Source organism: Archocentrus centrarchus, unplaced genomic scaffold (genome assembly GCF_007364275.1).
Source record: "Archocentrus centrarchus isolate MPI-CPG fArcCen1 unplaced genomic scaffold, fArcCen1 scaffold_44_ctg1, whole genome shotgun sequence".
Classification (NCBI taxonomy): domain Eukaryota; kingdom Metazoa; phylum Chordata; class Actinopteri; order Cichliformes; family Cichlidae; genus Archocentrus; species Archocentrus centrarchus.
Window position 1 is genome coordinate 567,607 of NW_022060270.1, and position 19,374 is coordinate 586,980.

Here is a 19,374-nt window from a genome sequence, read left to right on the forward strand (position 1 = left end):
GTTCTGAGCGACAGGGTGGTGGAGTGATGGGGTCCCGTCCTGACTGAATGTGTCCGGTCTGTGAGGAAGTCCTGAATGCACCGGCAGGTGTTGTACTGGAGGCTGGACATCTTGGAAAACAGTCTCCTAGGGAGGATGATATTACAAGCAGAACTGCAGTCTACAAACAGCAGGCTGGATCCAGGTGTAGCAGGGTGGGGTGGGGTGCAGTGCCGACGGTATCATCCGTTGACGTATTTCATGATGACAGCTGTCAGAGCCACCGGCCTGTAGTCTGCCAGACCATATCTGTACATTTATACATGCTGTAGAACCATTTTGTGGACTATTTCAACTTATTATACAGCAATAGAATCTTCAGAACCCTAATTTTAATAATATGTATGAAAGAAATCCATAGTAACTACAGAATGTAGGTAAAAAGTGCAGTAACCCACAAAGAAATTAAAAATCATTTTTTGTATTTACATATTTTGCTAGATACAGAAATACCATAGCTGTAAATGCTAATGAAAACAATAAAGCACAAGGAGTATGTTTTGTTGTTTGTGCTCTTTACGTGAGGACAGATACAGCACTCTGTGACACTGTGTAAATTTTCTGGTTTTATATGCAAAAAGAATTTTTACTCTATCCTATGTGGTTGCAATTTGACCACCATCTAAAGACAGTTCAGAACGCAGGCGCTCCGCCTGGTCACAGAGGGGACTGCAGTGTGCTTAGGGACTGGCTCCATAGTTGACACCTTTAGGCAGCGAGGCATGGTGCACTGTGACAGGGATCAGCTCAAGACGTCAGTAAGAACTCCAGACAGTTCTCCTGCATAATCTTTTTTTTTTTTTTTTTTTTTTTTTTTTTTTTTTTTTTTTTAGCCTGTCATGTCTGGTAGATCTTGCAAGCAGAACTGTGATCTGAATGCGTTGTTGTGCCAAACATATTTGCTATTTCAAGATGAGCTCTATAGGTTCTCAATAGGCTCTTCTTGTTGTTGTTTTAACCCTTTATTTTATTTATCTGAGTTATTTTTCCACATACTATGTAACAGCCAGAGCTGACAGGCTGAAGAAGAGGAAAATAAAGAGAAGAAAAAGGGAGAGAGAAAGGGAGCAAAAAAAAAAAAAAAAGGGGAAAGAGCACAAGTCTATTAATCAGATACTTCATCACTTTAACATATAAAAAAATACTATCAATACTTGCAAAAATAAATTTGTGTGTGAAAAACAAAACTAACAAAGCATGTTACGCACACCAACAATTTTGTTGAGTTGTGATTGAGTGGGCGTTTGTGTCTGTGTCATGTTTGTGTCTGTGTCATGGAACGTACTTACCAATGCATAATCCTTGAGTACCCGTCCAGGCACGCCGTCAGGTCCAGTCGCTTTCCAGACGTTAATCTTCCATAATATGTGAGTGATGTCATCTGGTTGCAAAATGAGTGCCTGGCTGTCATTGAGAGGCACTGGTATGATGGCTGGCACATACCTGTCAAGTTTTGTATTTAAAAATTTCCCACTGCTGAAAATACAAGTTGAATACATTGAAATCTGAATTTTGTATTTTTGCCTGTAAAAATATTGTGTGGGAGATATTGCCTGTTGAAATATTAGAAAAATGAAAATCATGATTCACGAGGTCAAATATAGGGCATGGTACCCAAAGTTTGGAGGGCCATATCTCAGAAACCCTTTGGAGCTGAGGCCTATAATATTGCATGTGTTCATTATACACATAGAGGTACTTTCATAATAATTTTCACTCAAATCTGAGTTGGTGACCCGGGAAGGATTTTGGCTTTTTGGTTGAGTTCATATGGAATGGCCCCTAGGTGTTTTTATGGGAATGTGGATCTTTCAGATCAATTTAAGAAGTGATTTTGATCATGTTTCACATTTTGTTGTGTCATGTAGCGTGGGGCACTGGTCTTGGTCTCGACTCGGTCTCGGGTTAGGTGGTCTTGACTACAACACTGCTGATGCGTTCCTTGGAGTGTGATTGTGTGTGAATGTTAGATAGAAAGCACTTAGATGTAGATAAAGTGTTGGGGTGAATGGAGACATTGTGTATAAAGCACCTTGAATGTTCAAATAGAGTAGAAAAGCATTTTGTAAGAACCAGTCCATTTGACCTGGTCTAAGGCAAGAATTTTATGGCTGGATGGGGGAAAGAACCTGTCCACCTATCCAGCCTATCCCAGCTGTCACTGGGTAAGCACATCCAGGGGCAGGTCACTGGTCCATTACGGAGCTAACACAGATAAACAGACAACCACTCACAGTCACATCCACCGCTATGGCCAATTCAGATAAATTATTTTAGCCAAACAAGCATGTTATCACACTGTAGAGGGAAGAACCCACAGAGGGACAGGGAGGACATCCAAAATCCACACAGAAGAGTAAGAGTAGAAAAGGCTTGATGGAGTCTCATCAGCAGAATGAAAAACTTAAGATAAACAAAAAGAATGTTATATTATTTATGTACAGTGTATAAAACAATAAGGGGCCACAGGATCAAGCTAACTGCAACCATGTGAGAAACCAGACAAAAAAAGTAAAACATGAAAACATGAAAACATTACAAACATTGTTTCAACAAGTTTTTATTAGTTTATTTACAGGTTTCCTAAAACTTCGGACAGACCAGGCAGGAGGGAGGAGAAAGAAACACTCCAGCTGCTTTTCACAGATATGGAAATCCAGCTGCTGGGAAGTTACATATCAGCACCGGGTGTGTGATGATGGACGCTGCGATCATCAGACCCAGCTGTTTTTTTAGATCCAGCCTAAGCAGCTCTCACACTTCTAAACAATTTGTACAGTGCATTTATGTCAATTACATATAATATGGGCGATGGGGCTGAAGGAGAAGAAATATATTTGTTGAGCACGAGGGCTTCGCAAACTAGACAGTAAAAGCAGATTACTGATTAAAAAATGTGAGCCACTGGCACCCAATCAATTACTACAATAATGTACACATTTGAGTCTGCCAATCAGTTAAACATGGAATACAGAAAGATTTTCCTTGTCAGTTGGTAATTGAAGTAAGTGGATCACAAAGAGCAGCAGCAATGTAGCATCAAGTGGGATTTACACAGTAAACACGAGCGTATCAGGTTATTGATCCGAAGAATAGAAGAAGCACCATCAGTGATTTGTGTTATGTCATCATAGAAATGTTCTACACAGTTACATCAATATTAATATGATGTCATACTGAAGCAATTTCATCTCACTGGGTCAGGGGTTGTTGGGAAGTTGTCATGGGAACCTGTGTAGTGATGGTGATTCGCTGCCTTGTTTGACATCGAATCATCCCTATGATGGCTCTTCTGAACCTGCAAGAAAAGATGATTTAAGTCACAGCACCGTTACTACACACTACATACACATATACACACTACATTAAAACACACAGAAACATTCCACACATTGGTTTCTTATCTAAAAGGGCACTGGCACAGGAATATTAACTCTATGATGGCATCCTGAGGAGAAAACACTCACTTTTTGTTGGCAATGACGTAAATACAGGGGTTGTAAAAGGTGGAGGACTTGGCAAAGAGTGGAGCAATAATAGCCATGGGAGCAGGGATAGTCTTAGGGTCACTGAACGATGCCCACAGACACACCATGGAGTATGGAGACCAGGCAACCAGGAACATGACAATCATTACAATGGACATCTGTCATCAACAAACAGCATTTAGATAAAACATGCAAATTTTATACATTTATATATTTCAGTTTTCAAGCACATCATGGTTTGAATTACAGCACTTTTAGGTCTTTTGTATGCCATAGCCTTGATCAGTGTGGTTCTGTGTTTACAACATTAGCAGGGATAGTAAACAGTAAACACACCACTCCAAAAATTAACACTTTGAAAACTTCAGATCTCAATGGAAAAAAATCGTGCTGATGTCTACACTGATATGGCCCGGGGAAGGTGTTAGGAATGAAAGAATATCACATCGTCTGATGGAAATGAAAATGATCATCTACGGAGGGCTGAATTCAAAGACTCCCTAAAGATCAAAGTGAAGAAATGATTCAGCAGGTTTGTGCGCTTTGCTGAAACTTGATTGCAGCAACTCAAAATGGCACTGAGTAGTTTATATGGCCCCACAGTGTCAGAGCATGCTCCTAATGCTCCCCCTGTTTGTTGGGTTGTGTCATTGTTGCCCCTCTAGTGCACCTGTTGTTAGTTTTGTTAACATCAAATCATCTGAACCTGATCAACAACAACAACTCTGACTTACCTGACCATTGATTTGATACTATACTCTGATTGAAACTCTGATATTCTGATAAAATTATTTTGAGCAGTGTGTGTAACATGGAAAACATAGACTGGATGGTTGGTCATAGCTATGCTTGTATTGCACACATGTTTGATAAATATAGATGCATGTGGCATCAACAAACAAAGCCTAAACAAAAGAGTGAGTGTGGCTCAGCTTCTACCTTGGTGACATCCATCTGATCGGACCAGTCCATGTTAATGCTGTCCAGGCAGTTGCTTGCTTTGTATCTCCTGACAGTGACTGATACTTTGTAGTAACAGTAAAACATGACACACAGAGGAACCACAAAGTTCACAGCAATCACTGCCATGGTGTAAGAGATGAAAGAGCTGTGGGAGGGAAACACACACAGTTACAGTCTCCCTGCACATTTGTTTTAGCTGTGACATTAACATTTTAAACAAAATCCTAATTATTGAAATCCAGTCCATCCATATTTCACACAGACATACTAAAAATGTAAGTGAAAAAGTAAGAAAAAAAACAATGTTTGCAGCACTACACAGTATATACAAGTGGAAGAAAATGTTTGTGATTTTATTTGGATAAACCGGGATTTCTATACTGTGCCTGAGCACATCTGCCTCCCAAAGTTCAGCCCATCTGATTAGTAAATGGTAAATGGACTAGTTCTTATATAGCGCTTTTCTACTCAATCAGAGCACTCAAAGCGCTTATACAACCTGTTTGCATTCACCCATGCACTCCCATTCATACAAGCACTTCCATCATTAATTAATTAGGCTAAGTGCTTTTTTAATTAACTAGCATTCACACGCATTCATACTCCGACAGAACGGTCAGAGAGCAACTTGGGGTTAAGTATCTTGCCCAAGGATACATTGGCATGTAGCCTGGAGTAGCCAGGATTCGAACCGCTGACCTTCCGATCAGTAGGTGACCTGCTCTACCTACTGAGCTACAGCCACCCCAAGTGTGCGATTAGTGTGATTTCTGTGTGCCATGCCTGGGAGCGGTTAAGTGTGTCCTGACCCACTCAGACCCACTCAGAGCAGCTGGCCCCACAAGAACTCTAATACTTCCTCAACAACTGCCTCTGTGAAAGCAAGCCTGCCACTGCAGGCACCCAGTACATACAGCAGCGTTTCCAGCTCCCTTCATGATTTTTTTATTTTTTCAACCCAGATTTTGCACTGTTCACTGCTTAGAACAATGTTGCCCCGTCAGCTCCAGTTCACTGCTGCAGCTTCCCTGCTGCCAGCTCTAGTCTCCTTCTGCCAGAGACACCTAGGTCCCAGCCCGCTATTGTATGAAGCAGGAGACCTACGATTAGATGAATGGCAATTAGATTACTGGCTGATAGCTGTGCCAGACAGTCTCCCCACTGAATCCACTGCTCCACCCTTCCCCTGCAGCTGAGCCAAGAACAACAGCCCGCCACCCCAAAGTGTTAAAGAGAGAAAACATGCAAGAGGAAAGTTGAGATATTGACACAAACTGATGGCTACGCTTTAAGGGCCGTTTAAATGCAGGAAAATGGGGGAGTGGGAGCAACGGTGCTTGAGCAAGGCAAGTCAAAATTATAGAGACACTGCAATTGAAGAGCTGCACATTTTATGTCTTTATCGAACATGCTGAGTAATATCTTATAGAAGGGATCCTCAAATCCAGGCCTCGAGGTTTTGCAAGTTTTAGTTGTGTCCTTCATCCAACACACCTGAGTCAAATATAGAAGTCATTAGCAGGACTCTGGAGAACTTGACTGCATACTGGGGAGGTAATTCAGCCATTTAATTCAGGTGTGTTGGATGAGAGACACATCTAAAACCTGCAGGACACCAGCTCTCAAAGCTTGGATTGGCCACCCCTGCTGTATTTAATTCATACATATTATATTTGCTCAGGGGTTCTATGAGTCTAACAGAATCATAATATTGAACCTTTCTGTAAAACACTGATATCAATATTTGCTTGCTGCCAGTAAAGTAGAGACGATGTACACACAGAACAAGCTGAATAATGAAAATGACAGCATGAAGCAATTATTTAACTGCACTGATAATGTTTATAAAGAAACAGAAAATGTAAAGATGAATTGATTACAGTGAACCCTCGTTTATCGCGGGGGTTACATTCCAAAAAATAACCTGCGATAGGCGAAATCCGCGAAGTAGTCAGCTTTATTTTTTACAATTATTATACAGTACTATAGAAGGAAACCAAAGATCAAAACCTGTTTTCAAGCCGAACACATTCTGTGCTGGACAGAGACGAGGGACGGAGGAGATTGATTGACAGCCAATCAGGACGCAGAACACGATGCGCGTTCATACACTGTTAAAAAAAAAAAAAAAAAAAGCATAAAAAAACTGCACTAAAAAAATCCGTGAAACAGCGAGGCCGCGAGAGGTGAAGCGCGTTATAACGAGGGTTCACTGTATTGCTGAGTTCTGTCAGTGAACAGCGCATTTATACGACAGAGAGGAGCGGGATTGCGCAACAATGATGTATACGTGAGAGTGTAGTCTGCTCTAAAGAAATATGGCAGAAATATGTGGAGCTCTGTTCAAACATTTAGGGTGAAGACTCAGTGAAAAGCTACTTTAGGAGAGGGACCCAAAGATTTGGCTCTTACATTTATGGGAATAATCCCGCACCGGTGACGTGTCTAAAAAAAGCGATTCCTGGTATTTGCCGAACACTGCAGTATTTATTTATTTATTTATAAGTACAAAAACTGCGTATGCTGACCCGTAGGAGAGCGTGAACAGGGCGTTAATGTTCGGTCTGAATAACCCTGACCTGATGAATAAATAAATAAGTACACTAATTACTAGGGATGCGCCGATCCGATATTCAGTATCGATATCGGTCCGATACTGGCCTAAATTACTGGATCGGATATCGGAAAGAAATTTAAAAAATGTAATCCAATACATTAAAAAACGTTTCGCTCACATTATCTACATTACAGGGCTCTGTCGTCGTCTTCTTCTTGTGGGTTTGTGGTTGACCAAACCAGCTTAGAGCTGCATTACCACCACCTACTGGAATGGAGTGGAGTGGATCAGCAAATAACCCCCTCAGTTCTCCGTCGCTGCGACGGATTCCCTTTGACACTGAGCGATCATCGCTGACATGTTTTTCCGCCTCCGCTGCTCTCTGCCTTGTTTGTGTGTTGTGCTCGCTGTGCTGAGAATCAGCTGTTATTTTTTTCTCTACTTCAGCTCCCGGACATACTGCTAGCGAGCGCAGGTATTAGCACTGGTAACTGTCCGGTACCGGAAGGACCCCTTCCCCGTCAAAATATTTTTGATACTTTAATCCCTGATTTGTGACTAAATATAGACCTGCAGTAGAAACGTATTTAGGAGAATGCTTGTGAATATAAAGCATTACAAGATTACGCTCACACAGCTCCCAGTTTTTCAACATAAACACTGATGACGCAACAGCAGCAATCAGCTGATTTACGTGCAGTCTGTCTGCACAAGAGGAAAGAGGCGGAGCCGGTGAGCTCAGATGGAGCAGAAGGAAATGTTTTTCTAGTGTCCAAAAAAAAGCCTTTTTGGGCGCCCGGGTGGCTTGGTGGTGAAGCCGCCGACCACGTGTGTATGCCGCGCATTGCCGTGCGGGCTGCGCGGGTTCGAGTGTCAGCCTGTCGCCAATTTGCCTGCGTGCCTTCCCCTGTATCTTCCCCGCATTTCCTGTCTCTCTCCACCGCTAACAAAAGCCGCTGTGGCCAAAAACGCACACAAAAAAAAAAAGAAGCCTTTTCGTCCCTGTAACCTCCATTAAACCTTTACTGGGAAACAGCTGGAGGTCCTTCATCAACCACCTGATCAGTAAGTGAAGAAAAGAGAACTTTGTAGCTGCTCCATCCACCCTGTTTGTTTCACACAGGGAAAAACTGCAGTACAGAAGTTAAAATGTGCAGATGAACCGTTAATGTGAAAAAAGTATTTCTTATCCAGTTACTTGGGTAATCAATATAAATAGAATACGCAATTGCTAAAATAATCGATAGTTGCAGCCCTAATGAAATTTGCAACATGCCGTAAGCCTCACCTTCTCACACAGAAGCAACAGGATTCAGGTGATAGTTATTGTTGTAAGTAAGTAAAGTTTACTTATATAGCGTTTTTCACAGACAGAAAAGCGCTGTACAATAATTAAAACACAATATCACCCCCCCCTTCCCCCACAAAACACTATGTTAAAAACATAACATTACCATATTAAAAGAAAAGGAATAAAAATAAAGTCAGAAACCAGAAAGCCTGGTTAAACAGAAAACTTTTCAACTATTTTTTAAATGATGCCACAGAGTCAGCTAAATGGAGCTGGAGTGGTAAACAGTTCCAGAGCTTTGGTGCCACTGCCTAAAAAGCTCTGCCCTCCCTGGTCCTTAGTCTTGTATGTGGGACAACTAAAAGACTTTGATTTTTTTGTGTGAGAGACTGTTGACTTCTTTTTTTTTGTTTTAATGTTTTTAAATGCCTGGATCAATTGTTTTTTTTTTTCGGATTTATATCGGTATCGGCCGATATCCAAATGTAAAATATAGGTATCGGACATAAAAAAGTGGTATCGTGCCATCCCTACTAATTACATGATGTTCTATCACCGGTTTTACAAATAATTTATAGACTGCATCATTTTAAAATGTAGTAGACTGCCTGCGACAAACCACTTTGTCTTTTTGTGTAAATTAAAATCGCATCCTCTGAAAGCGGCGCTCAAAAACAAAGTGTCCACACCTTTGGATAAAATAAATTAATACTGTGTATTTCTGGTAAATGCTACAGTAATTTTAAGGGCAGAAAGTAAGTAAGTAAGTAAGTAAAGCTTTATTTATATAGCACCTCTCAAAACAGGTGTTATGAAGTGCTTCACAACAGGACAAAGAATAATAACAAAATAAAAACAAATTAAACAAATGCCAAGCTAAAAAGATGTGTTTTTAAAAGACCTTTAAAATACATCAATGAGTCCGCCGTTCAAAGATGGACAGGGAGAGAGTTCCAGAGACGGGGAGCCACTGAGACAATAGCTCTGTCTCCTTTCGTTTTCAGTCTTGTAGAATGCACAGACAGTAGTCCCTGATCACATGACTGCAGTGATCTAGAAGGGGTATATAAGTGAAGGAGTTCACTAATATACAATGGGGCTTGCTCGTGAAGAGCTCTAAATGTAAGTGCCAAAATCTTAAACTGTATTCTAAATTTCACAGGTAGCCAGTGTAACTGGTGATGTGAGAATATTTGGAAGATTTAGTCAGAAGCCTAGCAGCAGCATTCTGAACAGCCTGTAAACGCTCCAGCGAATGTTTGCTAAGACAGGTAAACAATGCATTACAATAGTCCAGGCGAGAGGATATAAATGCATGAATAACCATCTCAAGTTCAGAATGAGATATGATGGAAGTAAGCTTAGCAATATTCCTAAGGTGGAAGAAACAAGAGAAACTACCTTTGCAGACACGTAAGTGGGCCCAGACTATCATTAGCATTCCAGAGGATTCTTCTGTGGAAGGAATTCTCCCTCTCTCCCACCCCCACTGTGGGCCGCTGCGGCCGGCTCACTGGCTGGGAGCGGCAATTTTAACAGGCAGCATCTCTAAGTTGTAATAGGCATACGGTTTAAGTATGCCTATTAAGACAGTGATTCGGTGAGCCCTCTTTGTAGGAATCAGCAGAAAGTATTTCTAACAGTAAAAACAGTCCAGTTTGTATTTCCTTTAACTGTAGGACCATGTTTTTCCCATTTTAATGTTTGTTGATCAGCTGTCCCGCATGATTTGCATCACAGTGAAACTTTTTCACCTCTCAGTGATCACCTGTGAAATAAAACACTTCCTGCTGACAAGAAGCTCCACCCACCACCATCTCTGTTACATCACAGTTACATCACCCAGCTCGTTTCCCTGCCCCCACCTCCATAAAGTTAGCATTGGTCTAATTCACTTTAATTTGGTGACTCAGTACACCAAAATCTCTAATTTCTTTATATTTTACAGGAAATAGGTGCATACCTGTCAGGTATTGTATTTAAAAATATGGGAAAATTTCCACCACTGAAAATAGAAGTCGCTATGATATCATCGCCCAATTTGCATAATTGGTCATTTGCCTGTAGTTGCAATTGAGGCTGTAGAAGAGAGGAAAAACATCTTTGGAGAGACAAAAAGTGAAGAAAAATAACACATAAATATGTTTAGAACTACAAATAAACTTTAGGAAATAACTTAATAACTTGAAATGCTTTGCCTAGACCCACATTACCGTATTTTCCAGACTATAAGTCGCACTTTTTTTCATAGTTTGGCTGGGGGTGCGACCTATACTCCGGAGCGACTTATAGTCCGAAAAATACGGTACATAGATCAATCTTGTCCTGTATTGTTTAATGTTAGAACATCAAATTTAATGAAAACACTGTGGGGTGAGACTGCTAGCTATGTTCAACTCTTCTCCTTTATCTCAGTCACTGTTGCCAACTTGTGTAAGAAACCTTGCTGTCGGCCGTCTCAAAGGTTGATAACGGCTGAAGCGACGACTGGGGATGGGACTGGAGGGAGGCTTGGTGTTTAAGTGAGGTTCAGGGGTTTGAGGGTGGAGTCGAAGTGAGGTCTGGGCGATGCCAAAGCGTAAGAACACAGTAAGAAGGCTTTATGTACACAAAACATGGTGACAATGGAGATTTTTGCTGTTGCCAGTTGCTTTTTGGAAAAAATTCGCTACAGGGGGTCAGAAAAGCCGCTAAGCTGGCAACACTGAGTCAACCGAGGTCCAGTTGTTTTTCCAGGTTTGTTCCAGCTGTCGGCACTAACCTCGCGAGATTAGTGACAGAATTCAGTTTGGAGCGGTAGGATTACTTTTTAAAAATTATTACATTAAAATACAGGAAATTACAGGAAAATAATAATACGGGTGGACGGCGAGACGGAGGGATAAAATACAGGAGTTTCCCGGCCAAAACAGGAGACTTGACAGTTATGAATATTGGCTGGGTGAGGCTTTAGTTTTTTCCCTTCCGGTGGCTTGCGTTGTTCTATTGCGTCTGTTGCGACACACCTGTGGCTGATTACGGAGCAGTGTCGCGGCAGCATAAGGGGCTCGACACACGGGGAGCGACGTCGCTCGCTCTCCATTCATTTCCTATGGAGCTTGTGCGATGAGGCGACAATCGCTTGCCCTCCCCCAGCTAAGCGACCGGCGACATTCGTGCATGTGAAATTTCGAGCTCGTACACGTAGACGTGCACACGCGACCAGGCGACGCGACACAACAAAGTTGGAAAATGTTCTACTTTTGTCGCTGTCGCGTGGCACTAAACCAATCAGTGAGGGTTTCATTGACTGACCAATGAGCAGAGAGTATGCTACACGCTGCAGTCTGCAACCACTTTGAGCACGAAGGAAAGCATCGTTCTGTGTTTGACTTTCCTATGTTATATGACACTTCACACAGTGATTACCGACTTACACATAAAAGGCTGCCGTATGGGAACGTGTTGGCACAAGACCAACGTTAAACAGACGGAAAGAGAGGACTTTTGTGCTAATATAGGATGAACCCAAGGTTGTCTTTTTCTTTTGTAGAGGAGACTTAACAGCAAGATTTCTGTCAGTTCCAATAAAATCTTCGGACTCAACTTTATTGCCGTGTCTGACACGGACTGCTTTTAAAATGTCTAACCAATCACATTTCTTAGAGATGAATGACATGAGAGCGCGATTCGCAATGCTGCCGTCGCTATCGCCTCCCGTGTGTTCGGTTTCACTCCAGTGGCGATGTGGCCCATTTGTCGCTGTCGTTTGTCGCTCCCCATGTGTCGAGCCCATAAGAGTGCTGGGATTCAGCCTTGCAGCAGTCCTCTTTTTCCTCTGCCATTTGGCAACAACTGCAGCTGTGCCGGAGCTGAATCAATTCACTGCGTGATCACGCACGGTAGGCTAACTGTGGTACTTTGGCACCGCTAGCAACAAAGTTAGCAGCATGCCCATGGCTGTTCCATCACGGGTTTGTGTCTCTGGGTTGAGCGCGTCTTCTCTGCTCTCAAGCCAAGCTAATTGGTGGCTACTACTATTGTGGGATTTCGCGCTCAAGCCAGAGACACAAACCCATGATGGAACAGCCACGGGCATGCTGTTAACTTTGTTGCTAGCGGCGCCAAAGTACCACAGTTAGCCTACCGTGCGTGATCACGCAGTGAATTGATTTGGCTCCGGCACAGCTGCAGTCGCTGCCAAACACCAAGAATGGCAGAGAAAAAAGAGGACTACTGCAAGGCTGAATCCCAGCACTCTCATGCTGCCCTTACACTGCTCGGTAATCAGCCACAGGTGTGTCGCAACAGGCGGAAATAGAACAAAGCGAGCCACCGGAAGGAAATGACCACCAAACTAAAGCCTCACCCAGCCACAAATAGGTGCAGCCATTTATTGAAACATACATGAATGCAGTTTATAAGGTTGTGAGGGATTTGCACATACCAGCCAGAAACCCACCGAATGGTTTCAGAAAAAGTTCTTAATTTATTACAAAAATTATCTCCAAAAATTATAAGCTGGGCCCAGAACAAAAGTCAGCAAACAACTTCAACTCAGGGAGGAACTCAAACACAAAAAAACCCCCACAAACAAGACAAAAGGGGAACTTAAATAGTAGCTGATCAGACCACTGCTGACAAACAGAAGGGGGTAAACAACTAACAAACAACACAAAATAACAAACAAAACTTAATTAACAAACAAATTCCCCCCTCCCCTTACAAACAGATGGTAGAACCCACTAAGGAGTTTATGCCGGCCATATAAGGAGAAGGGCAGCTGGAGCTTCTTGTTGTCCTCCAGCAGCAGCTCCATAGAAACTGATAACTCAAACAAAAGAGAAATTAATCCCACAAAATAGCAAAGTGACACCTAAAGTTAACTAAATGTGTGCACTGCAAATAGTCAACTAAGGAATGAGGCTAAATAAAGTATTAATTGAAAATCTAACATACACAAATATATAAATACACTTTAAGAATAAAAATATAAACCAATTACCAACCCTGATCAGCTTTAATGTGGGTGACAGCAGGAACGGCTGTCACAAAGGTTCAAAATGAAGCCTGAAAGCCAGTATTTGGTATGACCGCTTTTATTCTTCAGTCTGAACTCTGAGGCAGCTTTCTGTAATTTCTGAAGTCTTCAGGAACAGTTCTCCAGGCTTCTTGAAGGTCATTCAAAGCTCTTCTTTGGATGTTTCTGCCTTTTGTTGCATTCACTGTCAGGACTCCCACACTGCTTCAGTAATGTTGAAGTCTGGGCTCTGGGGAGGCTAATCCATGACTGTTAGTGTTCCACTGTGTGTTTTTCAACCCAGGTATGCTTTTACTGCAGTGCCAGCGTGCTTGAGACTTTTCTGTGCTGATAAAAGATTTTTGACAAGATCTCAGCACCAGTGGATGAAATGCAGCCCCAAACCATGAAAGAACCTGCACTGTGTTTCACAGACAGCTCACTGTTGCACCTCACTCCTGATTTCCTCCATACATATCGATTATAATTTGAACAGACATTTCCAATTTGTGCTCATCACTCTATAAAACCAATTAAGTGCCATTTTTGAGTAATTCATAGTTTATTTTTAAGAGCCTTTAAAAAATTCCAAAAAGCAGGATTCATGTGTATCAATCAGTTTATCTTCAGTACACATTTCTGAGAAGGCTGATGGGGCAGCTGGGACAATACTGTAATGTAAATCAGGTTTGAAACCAGGGAGCAGAAGTGGGAGGAGGTGGTGGGTGTTCATATTAATGCCCATGGCACATTATAAGCTACCTTTAGTAGGTAACTTATAAAATAATTTTATAATTGATAAAAGTGGAACTTCATGCAGAACTTCTAACAAGAGACAGAAAGCGTAGATTGCTCAGCGCAACGCTACTTAAAAAAAAACTATTTATTCATTTACTTATTTATTAGATTCACAAAAATAAATTGATCAAATGAATGTTTGGTGATTTGCAGTGGAAAATGTGTGAAAGGTCATACTGACTACAAATTTATCAATCTATTTTAGATTTTCCAAACTTGTTCCACCATTGGTTGCAGCTTTTTTTTTTAGACAGTGAAAATAATTCAGCATGAAATGTTAACAAAATATTTGTGAATCACAGAAGTCAAAGTTTTTGTGAAGAAAGCGCCACCTCTTGGTGACACTCTGCAATTGAAGGAAAGGGGTGTGGTCTTGCTGGGAAGTACATATGCCCAGAAGTAGGGGGACTTCCAGCCAGCTCCCAGCTGGGTGGGAGTGGTAACCTTAAGTGGCTTCTACTGTAGCAAGAAAAAACATCAACTTAAAGAGCAGAAAAGTCATTATCTGTTGCAGTGACCAACTCTTTACCCCCAACATCAAGCAAGCCTTTTATTGTTTTTGTGGTGCTGTTTTTTTCAGTTTTACCAGCCAATGCAATAAAATCTCATTCAAATGTGCAGTGATTGTTATATAGCTTCAATGACAATAAAGTCATCTACGGATGACCCTTATTAAAAGTTCACATACCCTGGAAGTTTTGGCATGATAACATACACACAAACTGAATCTGTTTGCTTGCAATTAGTGTCTGTGTGTGTGTGTGTGCGTGCCTGTGTGTGCGTGCGTGCGTGTGCATGAGTGTGTGGCTAAAAAGTCAGTGAGTTTCTGGGCTTGTGATAGACCTCCATGTTTTATCTGGTATTTCTCCAATGCTGTTGGAGCCATGGGGAAAGGAAAAGAATTATCAAAGGATCTGTGGGAGACGATAGCTGAACTTCATAAAACAGGATAGAAAAGGATATCCAACGAATTGGGAATGCCAGTCAGTTGTGTTTCAAGTGTTTCAAGATGCACAATGAGGAGGAACTTGGAGAAAAATGGACTGCATGATCAAGTCGCCAGAAGAAAGACATTACTGCGCCAATGCCACAAAGCAGCCCACTTACAATATGCTAAACAGCATGAAGGCATGCCTCAGAACTCCTGGAACAAAGTGATGAGACCAAAATTGAAGTTTTTGGCCACAACTATAAACACTACATTTAGAGAGCAGTCAATAAGACCTTGGATGAAAGTACACAGTGGTGGATTGCTGATGTTTTGGGAATGTGTGAGGGGGCGCAGGCACAGTCGTTCATGTTCAATTCATAGTTCTAGTGAGTTTATATTTTTTGCTGCAGGCTCCTGATCAGCCCGGTTTTATGTTGTATGTTTGCCAATAAAGCCGAAGCTTAAACTTAACGCCCGCCTCTGAGTCCTGCTTTGGGGTCCTCTGCCTTTCCTGCCACAGCACCACGTGTCAGAAACCTTTTGTTTCTGACACGTGGGACCCGAGACCATGACAATTTCCTGTGATAGGACCATCAGCAATGCTTTTATTGGGGTGGGACCACCGTAGTTTCCATGTTTTTGCCTATTAAAAAACGTAGTTTATTTTTCTCTTTAAGTTTAGTTTTTAGTTGAGAGGCATATGTTATAACTAGGGGTGGGACTCGATTAAAAAATTTATCTAATTAATTAGGAGCTTTGTAATTAATTAATCGAAATTAATCGCATTTTAATCACATTTCAATATTTAACATGAGAAATATTAATTTAAGTTTGGTTGATGAATGAATAAATATACATAAGCTTAAACTTCAAAATGTTGTTTATTTTCCCACCAGTCTACTACACAGACCAATGAAGGGTGGAAGTGCTCCTGTGATAAGCAAACTCCTGAAATTAAAGTTAAGCATCATAACTGGATAGTTTTATTCAACATTAATGTCTCACTTGTTATAGTTGGAAATTAATCATTCTCTCAGCTGTATTCCTTGATGTTGAAATGTGTTATGCTTATTTTAACAGCTTATTTTGAATAAAAGACTTAAAATTAAACCACAAAAAGGAGAAAAAGTTTGTTCTCCGTTTAACCAGCTGCTTTTACACAGCTGTGCTTCACACTCATGGTTGCTAGGCGACATGAGCTACGCAGAGGTGACGCTGATATGAAGGCTAGCCGCTCACTTCCAGTCTTTGCGGTCTACATGGGCCGTGTCCTTCAAAGGATGTGGCCGCTGAATTTTTGACATCATGCGTCGATATAATCTGTATGCCTGGAACTCGTGCTCTGAGAAACGTTCCGGTGCAAAGTGCGATTAAAATGCTTTAAAAATTTTAATTCGTTAATTTCCCCCTAATTAATGAATCGAAATTAACGTGTTAAAGTCCCAGCCCTAGTTATAACCCATTTACAGTGTACATTGTGTCTCATAGTTTTCATTCTTTTTAGTAGCTTTTTATACAAAATATTGGATGCATTAACCTCAGAAGACTCACGCATCATTCTGTCTCCAGTTGATGGTACATGTAGCTCCAGTGGGGTCAGGGGCATAACCAGCCCAGCCCACTGTGGGCATGGAAGACCAGAACACTGCATTCAACCACGCTGCCAGAATAAGAAGACTGTATGATCGTACTGTCATTTTCTGACCTGGAGAGAGGGAGATGACATAAACAGAAAAGGTGAACATCAGGAAAGTCAGTCACTATGATAATAAAGTTATTATGAATTTTATGATAAGTTGTAGTTAGTTAAATAGCTGTGTACTTATTTTTAGGCTGCAGATGGTTTGATGGTGATTAAGAAACTGTCTATATTTAAATACAACCCCAATTCCAAAAAAGCTGAGACAGTGTGTGAAATGAAATAAAAACATAATGCAATGATCAGTAAATATCATAAATCCATATTTCATTCACAATAGAACCTAGAAAACTATATTTAAACTAAGAAAACAGGAAATGAGGAGAGCAGTTGCTGGACTCTGGGAAAGGAATATTGTCTGATATAGGATTCTAGCTGCTCAACAGTTTGTTTCCTTCATGATCCACCAAAGATTTTGAGTTGGTGAAAGTCTGGACTGCAAACAGACCAGATTAGTGATGGGAATTCCGGCTCTTTTCAGAGAGCCGGCTCTTTAGGCTCGGCTCCCAAAGAAGAGCCGACTCTTTCGGCTCCCAAATGGCTCCTTAGATTTTAATTTTAAAAAAAAAGTGTCAAATGAATTACTAATGTAAAAGCATACATTAGGCCTATATCAAACATTTCTTTATATACTCAACATATAATAGAGTGCTCTAAATACAAATTATAAAACAAAAGATTGGAAATCAGAAACACCAGGGGCCTTTGAGGAGTTGATCCTGTTTCTCCTGCCTGATGACCTGCCCTGTTTTGTCCTTCTAATTACACTGAGGGATGAACAATTCGTATACAGTATACCTATGTAGGTTGTTTGTGCAGCCTGCTTGATATCTACACTGGTCAAAGGAACTTGATCAGCTGGCTTTCACCTTAACTCCGCGACCATTCGTGCTATCGAAAAAATTCAAACGGTTCCTGAAAGCTCAGAAATTGCACTTCACATTCATGTAGTGGTATTATGGTATTTGTGACCGGAAGTCCGCAAACGCCGGCACTTTTGAAGTATGGTGTGTCTCATTCACATGTTTGGAGGTATAAGGTTAAAATTTTTCCAATCTTTGCTACGCTTTCCGTCACTTATTTTCCTCACCGTTCCCGCGTGTAGCCTCGATGTAACGCGATACTTCCTTTGGCTCTTTCCTGTCTCCGAGCGCATTTTGCAGGAGCCCCTCCCTCTCTGGTGTTTGTTTACTCACTGCACAGTGTGTCCATGGACCCTCCCCTCCCGTTCAGTGGACGATCATATGCTACCATTCATCTTAACCAATCACGTGGGACTTCCATAAAAAAAAAAAAAAAAGGGGGATGAACAAAAAGAAAAAAGAAACGGCTCACTATCAGGAGCCGGCTCCCATCGTTCACTTCAAAGAGCCAGCTCTCAGAGACGGATTGTTCCGACCGACCCATCACTAGACCAGATCAGCTCCCAGACTCTTCAACTATGAAGGCAAACCGTTGTAATAGGTGCAGTCTGTCAGTTGGCATTGTCTTGCTGAAATATGCACGGCCTCCCCTGAAAAACGCATCATCTTGGTCGAATCATACGTTGTTCTAAAACCTGTGTTTACCTTTGAGCATTGATGGTACCTTTCCTGTGAACGCTGCCAGTTCCACAGGCACTCATCCACCTGCTTCCCAATAGCGATGCAGGCTTTTGACTTCTGAGCACTGATAACAACCTGGGTGGTCTTCTCCTCTTTAGATGCAGCGTCCATGTTTCCCAAATAGAATTTCAGTTTTCAAAGTGGAAAACTGTTCCTTGGTCAGGAACAGTTTTCCACTTTGCCTCATTCCATCTTCGATGAGCTTTGGGCCAGATAAGACAGTGGCAATTCTGAATCATGTACATATATGGCTTCTTCTTTGTATGCTAGAGCTTTAACCTGCATTTGTGGATGGCATAGCCAACTGTTTTCAGAGTGTTATGGTCCTAGCCGTATGTGGGTCATAGTGTGTGTCCTGCCTGTGATTGTTCTGTGTAAGTCCCTGTTTCTTTAAGGCTTTGGAAGTTCCCCTGCAGAGGCATCTCTGGTGGCTGGCTGAGCTGGAAGACTGGTCTTATATACAGTGACTGTTGGTTGGTTCCCGGCATCAGCTGATACCTGACAGCCCGTCATCAACAGCTATCCCAATGAGCAGTAACTAAACAGCAGTGACTGGCAGTACTTTCCCCAGCCTCCCAAAACGCATGTATCCACGGTTCTGTGTATAAACTCCAGTTACTGCGACCCAGAGCAGAAGGGGTAGGCTGCCATTTTTGTTTTATACAAGTTTTCTCATGTTTATTGGATACAGATAAAAGGTTAGAGGTGTCTCTGTTTTTATTTTCACGCAGGTTTTAGGTAAAACTTCTCGAGAACAGCTGATTTTTGTTTATTGTTTTGGTCTTGGTTCACCCCTGAGCCTATGCTTTTTATCCTATGTGCAATGGTGACAAAGTCTACAAACGATGATGAGATATTCAAAAGTCACTGCCATTTTATGCCAGGAACATCATTCATCTACAACTGTGGGTTTTTGAAGGCTGGAGAACCTCTGCCCAACTTTACTTCTAAGAAATGTGTTGCTGCCAATCAAACGTTAATGTTTTTCATGAAATAGTAAAATGT

The 19,374-nt window shown here is 41.5% G+C and overlaps 1 protein-coding gene across 1 annotated transcript in view; it reads right to left on the minus strand.

The window, feature by feature from the left end:
* Window positions 1-2,595: 2,595 nt before the first annotated feature.
* rrh (retinal pigment epithelium-derived rhodopsin homolog) overlaps window positions 2,596-19,374 on the minus strand; it is a 68,170-nt gene continuing 51,391 nt past the window's right edge. The window contains exons 4-7 of the mRNA XM_030725018.1: window positions 16,618-16,771; window positions 4,467-4,635; window positions 3,507-3,685; window positions 2,596-3,337 (exon numbers count right to left, since the gene is read on the minus strand). Coding sequence (XP_030580878.1) covers window positions 3,232-3,337; window positions 3,507-3,685; window positions 4,467-4,635; window positions 16,618-16,771 — 608 coding nt within the window. The 3' untranslated portion in view covers window positions 2,596-3,231. The remainder of the gene's footprint in view (window positions 3,338-3,506; window positions 3,686-4,466; window positions 4,636-16,617; window positions 16,772-19,374) is intronic.